The sequence below is a fragment of the Fusarium oxysporum genome, chromosome 4 (genome assembly GCF_000149955.1).
Source record: "Fusarium oxysporum f. sp. lycopersici 4287 chromosome 4, whole genome shotgun sequence".
NCBI classification, from domain to species: Eukaryota; Fungi; Ascomycota; class Sordariomycetes; order Hypocreales; family Nectriaceae; genus Fusarium; species Fusarium oxysporum.
The window spans coordinates 2,472,868-2,486,548 of NC_030989.1; the positions used below are offsets into that span (position 1 = coordinate 2,472,868).

At 50.9% G+C, this 13,681-nt stretch overlaps 4 protein-coding genes across 9 annotated transcripts in view; 2 read left to right on the plus strand and 2 right to left on the minus strand.

The window, feature by feature from the left end:
* FOXG_03743 (uncharacterized protein) overlaps positions 1-246 on the minus strand; it is a gene marked incomplete at its 5' end in the record, with an annotated part of 654 nt that extends 408 nt beyond the window's left edge. Inside the window, one exon of the mRNA XM_018381587.1 lies at positions 22-246. Coding sequence (XP_018238114.1) covers positions 22-246 — 225 coding nt within the window. The remainder of the gene's footprint in view (positions 1-21) is intronic.
* Positions 247-287: 41 nt separating this feature from the next.
* On the plus strand, positions 288-5,501 carry FOXG_03744 (uncharacterized protein). 3 transcript variants are annotated; one of them, XM_018381589.1, is made up of 3 exons: positions 288-2,747; positions 2,813-3,464; positions 3,642-5,501. In XM_018381589.1, exons 1-3 carry the CDS (start codon positions 2,263-2,265, stop codon positions 4,482-4,484), a joined length of 1,980 nt encoding a protein of 659 aa, XP_018238116.1. In that variant the 5' UTR covers positions 288-2,262; the 3' UTR covers positions 4,485-5,501. The 3 variants fall into 3 exon arrangements, with proteins under 3 accessions (XP_018238116.1, XP_018238117.1, XP_018238115.1); XM_018381590.1 differs by having other exon boundaries at positions 288-3,464; XM_018381588.1 differs by having other exon boundaries at positions 2,813-5,501.
* Positions 5,502-5,721: 220 nt separating this feature from the next.
* FOXG_03745 (uncharacterized protein) lies at positions 5,722-8,452 on the plus strand. Of its 2 annotated transcripts, XM_018381591.1 has the most exons (6): positions 5,722-6,076; positions 6,125-6,549; positions 6,595-6,910; positions 6,967-7,301; positions 7,352-7,714; positions 7,769-8,452. In XM_018381591.1, the coding sequence occupies exons 1-6, from the start codon at positions 5,909-5,911 to the stop codon at positions 8,301-8,303; spliced, it is 2,142 nt and encodes a 713-aa protein (XP_018238118.1). In that variant the 5' UTR covers positions 5,722-5,908; the 3' UTR covers positions 8,304-8,452. The 2 variants fall into 2 exon arrangements, with proteins under 2 accessions (XP_018238118.1, XP_018238119.1); XM_018381592.1 differs by having other exon boundaries at positions 7,352-8,452.
* A 1,106-nt stretch (positions 8,453-9,558) lies between these two features.
* On the minus strand, positions 9,559-13,277 carry FOXG_03746 (trehalose 6-phosphate synthase). Of its 3 annotated transcripts, XM_018381593.1 has the most exons (3): positions 12,561-13,277; positions 10,403-12,350; positions 9,559-10,353 (listed from the first exon to the last, which is right to left on the minus strand). In XM_018381593.1, exons 1-3 carry the CDS (start codon positions 12,720-12,722, stop codon positions 9,812-9,814), a joined length of 2,652 nt encoding a protein of 883 aa, XP_018238120.1. In that variant the 5' UTR covers positions 12,723-13,277; the 3' UTR covers positions 9,559-9,811. The 3 variants fall into 3 exon arrangements, with proteins under 3 accessions (XP_018238120.1, XP_018238121.1, XP_018238122.1); XM_018381594.1 differs by having other exon boundaries at positions 9,578-12,350; XM_018381595.1 differs by having other exon boundaries at positions 9,578-10,353; positions 10,403-13,277.
* Positions 13,278-13,681: the final 404 nt, after the last annotated feature.

A 13,681-nucleotide genomic window follows, 5' to 3' on the forward strand; every position in this document is an offset into this window, starting at 1 on the left:
CACCGCGAGGTTTATTTTTACCACTCGCACAGCGGTACTCTTGGGGTCCCTGTGGGCGAAAACCATCCAAGCGCCGTCTCCAACCCTCATTGACATGGGGCCCTTGATCCACTCCAGGCTGAGAAGCCAACCCCTCGCATGCATGCTGGCTCCTACTGGGTTGACGATATCTCGAATCCTGCAAGTTGGTTTGTGCCCTGATCCAGAGCATGAGCAGAGACTGGCCCACCCATAGGCTTTGACCATGTGCTTATACTAATACTTGAAGCTACGTTGAGGATTCGCTGCACCTGGTATTAGGAAAGTTTGAAAGATATGACTACCTAGGTATACATAGAAGCGGTCGAGGAACAACGCACCGAAAGGCTAGGTGCTTTTCAGTGACCATATCATCCTTGGACAGGCTGGTCAACTGTCAGCTTGCTTTACCACTAGCTTGCAGCTCGTTGGTTGATCAAGCTGCAGCGCTTGCAGGGTTATACCTCGCATGGGTCACATCAGGTACATACTGGCGCTATGTACCTGGCCCGCCCCCTGCTCAACAGTGCAGGTGACCTGTACCTGGCGGCTCTGACTGGCATGAGTTACTGTTCAATGTGCCCTTATGATAGAATTATTCAGCAAAGTGTTGTGCAACGACAATCAGTCCGCATGTTACTTGATGCCTCTGCTTGGAATTGGACCCGCGCGCCTGGATACTACGGTTAATCAAATCGTTCCGACTTGCTGCAATCCCACCCACCCACCTCGAATACATGTTTATCGTGCCTAACAGTCACCGCTTAGGAATACGGATACTCCCAAGCAGCATCCATCGACTCATCCTGCAACTGTAACCCGCTCCCCACCAAAGCCGGCGGTGCCTTGCCCTGTCAGGGTTCCCACGAGACGAGACGAGCTGTGATCGGTCGCAAACTGGCAAAGCGGAGAATTGTGTTGGCGCCGTTTGAACCGAGACCAGAGCTCTGTGCCCAGCGAAACTCAACACCCACGACCATCCAATGCCAGGCTCGATTTGCAGCCAGCTGGGGAACCCTAGAGAGTTAGGTTCTTGTCGGACTTTCAACCCACGGTGATCCAGGTCAATGAGCATGACAACAGCCAGCACGACTACGTGAGGTGGCTGACCTCTAGATTGATTGGTCGGGCAACGCAACTAACAAAGACTCCGTCTTAGTACAAGGGAAACAAGAGAGTTGGGCAACTCCATCCTGCCTCTATGCATCCATCCCGGATCCGGACTCCACAGACAATCGATTTGGGACGGAAAAGCAACCATAGACATACATCATCGCCACGCTTGCCCCTGCCACTTTTTCCCTCTGTGCCCCTGTCTCAACTCAGTTTGCGACTGTCAACCTTTTTTTTTTCTTCTGCGTCACGCACGTTCTGGCTTACGTTGTTACTGCAGTCTTTGTATGCAAGCAACACACATACAGTTTCGATTTTGACTTTTTCGGTTATCCCTTGATGAAATCAAGTTGCAACCACAAAGGATAGCCCTGGAAGTGACGAATTATTCCATCGAATGAGTTTGACTGCATCGCTTTCGCAGTTGTCGCTCAGAGAATATCAACTCACCTCAGCCTGGTCTGTGCCACTCTGCGGATCTAGGCCTTGATCTTGGCTGGCTTGCATCACCACTACGCACGCCTCCCTCCCCGCCGGCATTTCTACGTACGCTCTAAGGCGGGCCTTAGTTAGCAGGTCGTGGGTACTGTAGGAGCCTGAGAACGCCTCTACTCATTCTCTTACAACTCTCACACACGCTCCCTGTTTCTCCATCCTCATTGTCTCTCTTCTTGACCCCTTACATCTATCCCTTTATCCCGTTGGGATCCGCGCTCTGCGTCAACTTGTACATGTTCCGTTTTGTGTGTGCGTGTCTTGTTGCATCCTAACTCCTCGGACTATTACTTCTTATCTCCATATCCCCCATCATCGGAAGGTTTTCGTCTTGTACAGGGTTGCCTGTGGTCGTCATCACCCGCCTCGCGATTTCTGCTAAGTCCTTTGGCCGTCTCGCATTTTTCTGCCTCAGTGAGATTGTCGGTGCATCCAAGTGCAAAAATTGCAGTCCCGACAACACATATAGCGGTGCATAACGAAGACCCGGCCGAATTCTCGTACCTGTGTGACCAGGACGTTGAACCCTCCGGGCATCTTTCTCGTCCTTTCCCGAGAGGCGGACCCGCGCAACGGTAATATCGTCACTAATATCGATAATACTGCTGCCAGTATCGAGTTCGAGCTTTTGTCGCCATGGCGGCCGCTTTTCGCCCAGTGAATTCCCCGCTGGCCATGACGGTCTCTCGCGAAGACGTCATGGGTTCATCGACCGCAACTCCTCGACCCAACACAGCCCCTCATACACACTCACAAATACCTGCCGACGATGGTGCGACTCCGACAAGGGCAACTTTCAACCTGGCTAGCCAGAAGCCACTACCATCTAGTCCTTTCCCCCAAGGAATACAGATGCCTGAACAACCACCGAAACCAAAGATGCCTCGGCGTCACGACTCACGGCATTCGAATAAATCAGGAGACTCGGGAGACGTAGATATGGACGATTCCGATGGAGAGACTGGCACCATTGAGGATGGCGCTGGATCTGACGACGAAAGTGTTGGAGCAGACGGACCCAGGTCAGGCAAGAAGAAGAAGTCGCAGCGCTTTTATTGTACGGACTATCCTCCTTGTAATTTGAGCTTTACGCGGAGCGAGCATCTTGCCCGGCATATCAGGTTTGTGGTCTTCCTTTGTCCCTCGATCCGTCTTGGTTTGTCGTAATGCTGACCGATATCAACAGAAAGCATACAGGAGAACGTCCATTCCAGTGCCACTGCTCTCGCCGCTTTTCAAGACTCGACAATTTGAGGCAACATGCACAGACAGTCCATGTCAACGAGAACATTCCTATGGACTCGCTAGCTGCAACCGGTTCCCGGTTTCAACGGCAGATGCGGCCCGATCGAATCAGGCAAGCCGGGAATCGAGCCAGAGCATCGACAGGTGGTAGTGCCGGCGGTCCTCAACGAGGACATTCCAAATCGCTCTCTACCTCGAGTATCACCAGTGTCAGTTCTGTCGGCTCGGCTTACAGCGTTCAAGATGCCAGACGGCGACCGCCTCCATTGGTAATGGCAGACCCTCGCTCGCGATTGTCTTTGGAGTCTTACCGGAGTGCTATGGAGGGCTCTTACCCTCACTACCGACCTGCTTCTCCTAGTGATTTCGGAACACCAACTTCATCCACCTTCTCAACTGGGCAGAGCAGCCCAAGATGGGGACCAGGCGTGTCTTCCCCAGCAACGTCACACTCACGATCTCACAGCATGTATACCTCTGGAAGTCGAACACCAGGCCGCCGTTTGAGTGTTCCAGGAAACCCATTTCAATCCCCTGGAGCACCAGGGGGGAGACCGATGATGTTTGGGCCTGGTCCTGCCAATGCTTCGAATGTGGGTGCTCTCCCGCCAAACAGTAACGGCATCCCTCCATCCCCAACTCCCTCATCGACTTCTCAATGGTCTCGTAGGGAGTCAATGTCAGAGAGTGATTGGCGCCGAAGAACATGGCATCCAGACAGCCGCAATATCAATGGGAACCCCAGTCAGCTAAGCTCCGTTGTGAACCAGTCATCTGTCCGTCCGAACCCACCACCACCGATCGCGAATCCTTCCACTTCTCAGTCGTCCTTCCGCCTGCCCGGTATCGAGTCGTTCGACCCTCTCCCACCTGCCACACCACCAAGGAGACAGCCTTCGCCCATGATGGTCGACCAAGAGCCTCAGATTCGAGCCTCTTATCAACCCCACCTCCCCGAAACCCCGATGCAGGACGAGAGACGAAACCTAAACTTGTACGACGCGAGCCTTCAGAGAGGCCTCAACCGCCTTGATATCAACCACAGTACACCGCCTCGTGATAGCGCGGGTAGCTGGGCTTCCGAAGCAAACAAGGCTGTCCAGGCTCAAGCTGAGCATGTGCGGCTCAATCCTCCTACTGTTCGTTTTGAGGAGCGGCCTCCGGTATACCAGGGCCCCAAACCTCCACCTACCTCTGCCCCACGATCTCTTCATCAACACACAGTTTCGGCCCCATCTATTACAACATCGAGAGAAAATAAGCGTCGTGGATGGTACAATGGGCCCGTTTCTCTTCATAGAGACGGCCGACCTCCTCAAGAGCAGCAAGATACACGGCTAGCTCACGTGGATAGGATGGTGCATCCGAACTTTACTGGCTTCAGTGGATTCCCCGTCAAAGAAGCACCACTGCATCCTCAATATCAGCAACCACCACAACAACTGCCCCCACAAACTCAGCAGCACCCGCAGCATCCCCAGCAGCAACAACACCCGCATCAACAGACCCAACAGCAACAGCAGGGACGACCTGGCAGCAATGGCTCTCTAGGCCGTCTTGAGGCGTTAGTTGCTGTTGCGACAAGCGAAGGATCTACTGCTGCAGCATACTGAGCTGGATTATGCCCTCATCCGACCCCGTCTTTTTGAGACGACAATGATTTGACGACTTATGACCTATCCCCTTGAACCGGCTTGTCTTTTCCTCTATACCTGGCAGCGGAGACGACGCACGTTGCGGGTATGATCCTTTGCATGATACACGAACATGGAATCTTTTTTTATGTCTTTTGGTATAACGACATCCCTACTCTGAATTAACTTGGCTATGGGTTCAAATGGCAGCATTTAACAACATCCCACCAGCATTGGTATCTGACTCAAGGAACCGACATTCGCTCCAACAATCTGAAACGTCTGGCCCCTGGGAGTTTGCGAGACAAGCTGAGCTTGTCAGATGGTTTTCCTACTTTTGCCCTCCCCCCCCCCCCTTTTTTTTTAATTGTTTTTACTGAGGGCGTCCTGGCTTCCTTCTTCCCTAAACTGGAGCATGATCTGTAACGGTGAAGGAGGACGTCATCCGTCGGCATGATACCCTGACTTTGTTTGCATGAAGCGACACCAGTACATGATTTGGCCGTATATGAATATTCCCAACCTGTTGTTACATCTTGCGGTAATGGGAGGGTTGGTTTTGCCGAACGCCGTTGCGTCATTGTTGGAATTCTTGGGGCTAGACTCAGGTGGTATTGTGAGATGCGTTGGTCAAATTTGACGCTTTTGTTGTGTCGTGGGGTTGGAGGATGGGTTTGAATTTGATACCCTGTGATTTGAGCGGTTTCTTAGTTCTTGTTTCTGTTGGCGTTTGTCAGGATGCTTGGTTTAGACATGTGTCTCAGGATTCTCATGACCTTTTCTTTTATCAGGGAGGCAGTTGGTTTGGCAATGGAGTCGCGGCTCTGTTTACAGATTGATGATGAGGATGCCTGGTGTGTTTCTTGACGTTTATGATGATATCTATAGTTTTATACAGCGATGAGATTGCTCAGACATAGAGCTGAGCTATAATGCAAACTGAGTTTAAACTTGATCTCGGAGTGGCTATTATGTGACCATAACTCAGAATATCCGCCGTGATGTAGGGGACCTATATCTGGCGTCAGTATTACATTTAACTACCGGTGAAAAGGTCGATCACTACCAGGTCAGTCACGGATTTGAATGTAACTCAATAAAGCTCACATTCGCTTGTCAAAAACTCCGGGGCCAAATAGGGCAGATGTGACGTAGCATATGCATCATATATAGACGAAATGTCGTCGAAGTTACAGGGCATGGAAAAGCACATCAATTCCGAATAGTCAGATCGTATTCATAATTCGTCTCTCGCTTTGTCCAATCATGAATCGCTCGCTGATTGTCTGATTGATCCTCTGAAAATGCCTGTCGCTGATCGCTGAGAGCGCCAACCTCTCGCCTCATTCGCACCTCATACTCGCTTCATCACCCTCAGCTTCCAATCTCTTCTGCTGATAAATATGGATGATAACCCATCTTCGTCGTCGTCTTCTGCAGGGCGACTTAGGGCTCTTCTGCCAGGCCCAACTCGAGAAGGAGACTCACCCAGACCTCCACCCAAGCTGAACATACCCAAGAGAATATCCGTCAAGACTGCATGCCAAGCTTGCAGACAACGCAAAGCCAAGGTTGTAGGAGTTTCTGTGTCAAGATAGGTAGTGTACTGACTTCTGTAGTGCAATGGTCAAAGGCCAAGGTGCTCTGGCTGCATCACTGCTGGCCGAGAATGTCACTATGCCAGCAACCCCTACGAAGCCGAGGCCGCAGCAATGAAAAGGAAGCACGATGAACTAAAAGAACGAATCGCTGATCACGAGAGTCTTTACTCTTCGCTCAAGACCAGAGAGCCTCAGGAGACAGACGAGATACTGCGGAGAATTCGAGCCGGAAAGGACGTCAAAGGCGTGGCTGAGGACCTTCAGGGAGGAAATTTGGCTATTCCTACGTCTCAGAAACAGGCAAATCCTCTTCTACGAAACAATAGCGACAATACTTCAAACAGTGCTACAACGTCTGGAAGTGCCAGCTCACCAACATTCTCAGTGGCACGCATGAACCTTTCCCTACCCCAGCAGCAAACAAGGGCCAGGCTCACAGCTTTGTGAGTACATTACAAAATTCTAAACACCTGTCTAATCTTTCCTAGAAATGACCAACCTGGCAGCCTCCTTGAGGAAGCCCGGCGAGAACCTCAGCGCAGAGCCTCTGACGACTCTACATCCATTGATCTCCAAGGGCATATACTCCCTCTTTCGCGATGGACGAAGGTCATGCAAGATGACAAGTTTCTAAGCCACTTGCTACTGTTGTCCTGGACGTGGGACACATCGTGTGACCGTATTATCGACCGAAATATCTTCGAAGACGACCTGAAGAACCTCGACCCTACAACATCGGGCGCATCCTCAGAACTGCGATTCTGCTCACCATTTCTCGTCAATGCCATTTTGGCCATTAGTTGCGTATGGAGGCTTTACCAATCCCTTTCAGAGTCTGCAGGCTAAAACCACGAATATAGCTATATACGACGAATCCAATTACATTCGGCATACCGGACGAACTAAGCACCCGAGGACAGGTATTCGCCCAAGAAGCCATCCGGTGTCTGAAGCAAGAAGACACACGGCCTTCACTACCGGTGACACAGGGTCTGGCGCTTATGCATGTGTATGAAAGCGCTCTAGGCGATGGAGAAACGGCGCTTGAGTTCCACAGTCTTATGCAGTCTCGGTACATGGCGCTTAGACTTGATGATGTGTATCGTTCTACAGATACTGCTATTGCGGGATCGAGACAGAGAGCCGAAGCACATGCGTTGTCTTGGATACAATGGGGTTTCTACGTCTGGGACTGGTAAGTAATGTGCTCATGCTGAACCAATCTCACTGACATATGTGACCCAGGAAACCAATGCACGGTCTGTGTCGTCGTCTCGTTATCAAGAAGCCCACACGAGCTAAGACATGGCAAGATGAAAACTCACCGCTGAATAGAACCGAGAACCCACAGTATTGGTGGTCCTCGTATCCTGTTTCCGTAGCGCCTCAGCGGTCAATGAAGCGTGAGATATTCGAGGCTGAATGTAACTTCACCGAAATCACAGAGCAGGTTCTCGAGTTCCTTGTTCCCTTGGAGCAGGGAGTTTCACCGTCTCAAAATACAGGAAATGCTGTAGAGTTGTACTCTAAAATCATGGAATGGAAGTTCTCCTTGCCCGAAGAGCTGAGGGCTGAGAATGCAGTTCTGCCCGCTGCTATCCTACTACAGTAAGTCTTTTACAGGATGACGCAGATTTTTCTTGGTAACCAACATGTATCTAGTCTGAGCGCGGATCTTGTAGTAATCAGCATTCTTCAACCCTTCGACCACGTCCCCAAGTCCGTCTTCGGCCCCTTTCATCCACGTCTAACATCCTACGCCCACGCAACAAACGCCATGTCAACGATCTGGCACTTTCGAGCTCTATACACGATCCAAAATGAACACTGGCTCATACAAGCATGTTCCGTCTGCGCTTTCAAAGTCCTGTTCGCCATTGAAGAGAGCCCTATCCAACTCGAAACATTCATAAAAGCGTGTCGAGCCCTCATGGAGCTTGGAGCAGCGTTCCCTGTGGCGGAGGAGGTTATTTACTCTATCGAATCGGTGGTAAAGAATAAGAAGGTGAATCTACCTTCGTATGCGAGAGAGTATATGCCTAACGGTGCTGGAGAGGGTGTTGGGGACTTGAAGGGTGTCAGGGTTAGGGATCACAGTGTTATTGTTGAGAAGGCTGATTCAGATGGGAGTGAAGATCGGTTGACTATGACGGGCCTGCTTTCTACATTGGCTCCTAGTGAAACGGGACTGTATTAGTTCATGTAGACAGGTTGCGTGTATGCATATCTAGATAGAGAGGTTGGCGTTACTAGGCGGCCAAGGCGCGTCAGCGCGCATATGTTTGTTGTTGGATATATATATATATATATATATATATATATTGCGATACGCTTTACAGCAACGAGAGTTTAGTTCGTAAGCCTCTTCACTAGACCCAAATACTTCAAACTTCCGGCAGATACGAATCATCTAATTTGATCTTGGTAACTCCGTCTACCTTTCTGATCTTACATATCCTCCAGTTTAGTTGATGATTGGAAATATCCTGGGCCCGGTCGATGTTACACTTCTCATTGCCTGTGTCATACTGGCAACGCAGAAGCTGCATAGTCTCGGAGGTGAGGTCTGAATCTTGAATACAAGTTCTGCTGTCACATCCTTTCATGTTTCAGATTCCAGAAAAGGGCTTCTCTGCATTGGGACGTATCCAAGAAAGATGGAATGATGCAAAGCCCACGGGAAAGGCAGCATCACTCTTCCACAACGCGCTGGTCCCAGAGTCAGGTCCGCACCTGTGGTTACGTACTCGGGAAGTAGCCTTGAATCAGCGGCTCTGAACTCATGGCTATGAAGTGAGGGTTCAAAGAAAGACTCCGTTGGCAACCTGTGACACATTGGTGCACTGCTTCTGGAGACCTTGGGCTTGTGCAGCTGATCTGATATCTCGAATATAGTTTCGATGCTCTAAGTATCCTTTGTGACACAGTCTACCCGCAGCGTGATGTAACTGCTCCCATCGTCTGCTGCTGAGCCTCTCTTGGTCATGCTCGAAGCACTGAAGAACGCCGCGCTCCGGCCAGGCCCGAGAACACTGGGATTCAGGGGTAAACTCGACCAAGTCGCCGTAAGTCGGCACCTTCTCAAGGTATATTACTTCATTCGTGCTCAGATAGAGAAAGATGTAACGTTTCAACTCTTCTGGCAGCTTTCTGAACGGATCTCGGCAGTTTCGAGCTATCGTCAAGGGGAAGCCGATACTCCTTAATAAAAGCCTTGCTGGGTTAATCGATACAAATCAGGGGTAGCTCAGTTTATGGCCGTGTTACCAATGACTGATCGATATTATTTTAGTGAACCTAACCAGTAAATTATACCATGAGATGAAGATTACGTTGTCCTAAAATCCATTCTCGTAAACTGTAAGTTCTGTTGCCAGAGGCACAATAGCCTAGAGATCGTGAACTTGGGCCATTTCATGAGCATCGATATGGGAGTTCATACGATACTTAAAATTAGTCAAATATGAATCACTGCAACCCACAGGCTTGTCTGGCTTTCAACTCATTATCATTGGCATGTACGACAGCTAACATCATGAACGCTGAGAACTGTGTCTTTCGTACACATCTCCACGCTGTCCTCCCATTTTCTGTATACTACCCTCCCTTGTCTTTCATCACTATCCATTCCATACGCCCACCACCTGTCTATCTTGTCTTCGTCTTGTCCAAAAACGCCTGGAAAAAACAATACTTGTTCGGTCATTACCGCTCATCATTGGGAATATGTCCCTCGACAGCACTCAGCGCCCCCAGATTCACCTCGCCGAGACGTTCTCCTACATCCTGGACACCAGCGAGGAGAGCCACGCACTCGATCACATCCTCTGGTTCCAGGAGATGCGACTTGGCCAATGTGACCTTTGTGCTCGCTCCGACGGTGACTGTAAAGACGTGGTTGGCATCCAGCACAGGGCCTGAAGCGGCATTAAGGCTTCGGAACATGTCCTCATCCGTGAAGTCGTCACCCATGCACAGCGCGAACTCGAGGTGCCCAGACTTATCCTCAGATTCGGCGCCAGGTGTGTGGTACATGGTAATGAGGCGCTTGGCGATCTCGCCCTTGTTGATAAACGTGGGGCGGACTTCGATGTTGGCCTTGCCAGGCATCACCTCGACATCCCATTTCGCGCCAACTGTCGATTCGAGCTCCTTATGGCACTCTCGTGACATGTGAATGCCTTGCTCGGGGTCGGCCAATCTATAATGCCAGGTCAAAGCACATCGCTTTCTCTCGATAAAAGAACCTTATTTACGTCAGCGTGCGTTGAGTGAACCATGTGTCAGTGTACAAACCTTGAACCCTGTCGGTGTATTTCTGGAAGACCTCCATCACCTCAGCCTGCCATCCCATATCGAACTTCTCTGCAAGATTCTCCCACTCATCTGAGCCGGGGTGTTTCATAAAGCTGCCGTGCTCGGCTGAGAATCCAAGACGTCTGTTGTTGCCAAGGTGCTGCTTCAAGAACTCCTGATCTCGTCCCGAAATGATCCACACAGCATTCTTGGGGTCTGAAGCCAACAGGTCAAGGGTGTGAATAAGACGCTCCGAGGGCACTGCAGCACTAGGCTCGCGCACGATGGGCGTGAGGGTACCGTCGTAGTCGAACATGAACAGACGTTTGTTGGCTGAGCGGTATTGAGTAAGAAGAAGAGCTCGGTCGAGCAGAGGAGTGGAGTTGGCAGAACTGCTGTCGCCAAGAACATTGTACACCTTGCGGATGAATTTAGTAATCCAGGACTGCACATTGTGCTCAGTAACGTGTCGGTAGAGACGAGACTGCATTTCCTGTCGCTTGTCTTCGGACATGGTGAGAGCGGCATTGATCTTCTCAGCAACGCCGCTGAGGTCCCAGGGATTGATGTGGATGGCATCGCTGAGACTGCCAGCGGTACCGCTGAACTCCGAGAGAATGAGAGGAGCATTGCCCTCCTTTTGGCAGATAATATACTCCAGACTTGTGGTGTTCATGCCGTCACGCACAGAGGTGATGAGACCAATGTCACCGGCACGCAGAAGAGCAAAGTACTCGTTCTGGCTGAGATACTGTGGGTAGTGCTGGACGGGAGAAAAGCCCAGACTTCCGTACATGCCGTTGATGCGCATAACAAGCTCATTGACACGGGTCGCAACCTTTGTGTCGTCCTCAAGATCCTCCTTCTCCGCCTCGACGCTAGTGGGCGAGGTGACCTGGATGAGAACAACCTTCTCACGCCACTCAGGGTACATCTCAAGGAAGCGCTCGAAAGCCTGCAGCTTCTGGGCAACACCTCTGACACTGTCCAGACGGTCACGTCCGACAATGATCTTCTTTCCGCGGTAAAGCTCGCGCAGTGCGTTATACTTGGCGGTCACAGCATCGGTCCATGCGTGGCTTTCAACCTTGGCAGCGTCAATGCCAATGGGGAAGACGCCGACTTGGACACGAGTTCCATAAGCATCAATTCCGAGAGTATCGGAGGGAAATCCAAGGATTCGTGTGCAGCAGCTCAGAAAATGGCGAGAGTAACTGTATGACTGGAAGCCAATGAGGTTTGAGCCCAAAACACCCTCAAGAACCTCCTTTCGTCGAGGCAGACAGCGGAGGAACTCGCTACTGGGGAAGGGCGAATGCAGGAAGAACGAGATGTACATGTTAGGGACTCTCTGTCGCAGCATGCTGGGAAGCAACATGAGGAAGTAGTCATGAATGATGACGATGTCGCCAGGTTTGTAGATCTCGATGATCTTGTTGGCGAATTTCTGGTTCATCCTATAGTAATCGGCCCATTGAACACGTTCGCGTCGGCCGTCGGTCGGCTCATGTTGCTTGTAGTGGAGGAGGGTGTAGAGATCGTGCTCAGCATATCGTCGCCAGCGGGCCTGGTCCTTGAGAAGGATACCCTCAGAAGTGGCCTCAGATTCATCGGAGAGCCAAACAGGGTAGGTGCGGATGGTTTTGTTGTGTGACAAACGGTACTCGAGGCGGTCTTGGTCCTCGCGGGGGACCCAGAGGCCATCAACTGGAGGAGGAGTCGGTAGGCGCGTGTTGCCGTCGATGGGAACAGGTGCGGACAGGGCGTTGAGCGATGTCGCACCAAAAGTGTTTGGGGCGGGCGTGCCGGGCGAAGAAACGACGTCATCAGTTGGAGCGTCGATTTCGCCGGTCCACGCGACAACGGTATGATTCCATGGAGTAGCGTCGGAGGAGAGGTATGCGAAGGAGTCAAAGAGAGCAGATTGACCGCGACGAGATTTCAAGTCCTATGAAGAGAGCAAAAGTTTAGCTGAGGCTCAATTTTCATGTGACGAGGGGGAGGGGAGCTGAAGCTGGCACGGAGGGAGCTCCTCTGTAGCTTTGGTTGGAGAAGAGGGGAAAATGCAAGCTAGAGAGTGAACCCCAGTAACTGATAGTGATACGAGATGAAATGTTGAGGAAGCGAAGCGAAGCGAGGTGAATAGTTAGTTACATACCCAATCACCGCCTTTTCGATAGACGAAAGAATGCGGTGTGTTGAAGGTAGCCGAGATAATGTTACCGCTCAGAGCCAAATCAGGGTTGGCAGCTCGAATCTCGGACAAGGACTCGCGGCGGCGCAAGTTGGGCGCGCCAGTGTTTTCGCTGGTGGTTGCCATTTTCCCGGTCAAGGTGCGATCTGAGAATCAGGCTCGGGAGAGGGATAGAGAATTAAGGTGAGGAGAATCGTGGACGAGGAGGTGTCAGCTGGCGTCTCCTTTGGGGCTGTCTTGTCGGAGCAAGGTGATCGCCGTCTCTCTCTCGCGAGGAGGTTATACTATGGAGTAATGCGCGCGCGTATTCCGTGATTAAGATGAGGCGGAAAGTGATGGGATAGAATAGAAGAATGATATAGCTGGGCTATACAAGCTGCGCGAAGCAAAGAGCTATTGAGTTTGAGAGATGAAAGAAGAGAAAGGTTGTAAAGCTACGGCGGAGGAGGGATGAATGGTTAAGGTTGAGCGGGACTAAGAGGGAGAAGCGAAGGGGAAAGAAGCGATTCTACAGGCTGGATAAGGTAAGAGTAACCTGGGATACAAGCAACGGTGACGTTAGCTGTATCTGTTCTGCCCCAAGAAGATGGGACATAATAAGTCAAGTCAAGGCAAGGCATGGTCTGGTCTACCTTAGTCTTAAAGTCGGGCCGGGCGGTTTCGGCGACTCATCGTCGTGTGTTGCTGAGACGAGCCATGCCCATCCATCCAGGCGGGAACTGCTGCAATCAGTGACTGATTGAGGTGGTGGGGCATTTCTCTGCTGTAAAGGTGCCTTGCTTTTTTGCGGGCATACTACTAATGGATGTAAAAATGGCACATGGTGACTTTTCTGAGCCTGAGTGGCTAATAAGTCACTGAAATGAAAGCAATTGAACATGTCTCTCGACAGTTTGACCGTCAAACTATTCACAATTTCACTTCAAGCGACTCCTCCAGGTCTGTCTACCCCAGAAACTAAAATCTCTCCATTTTATCGCAGTATCATGAGCCCTCGGCACACCTTCTGGCTCACGCGCCAGAGCAAAATTCTTAAAGGCCCGACAGCTGCCAAGATGCCTTGACTTGGGTCGCCAACTTGAGTG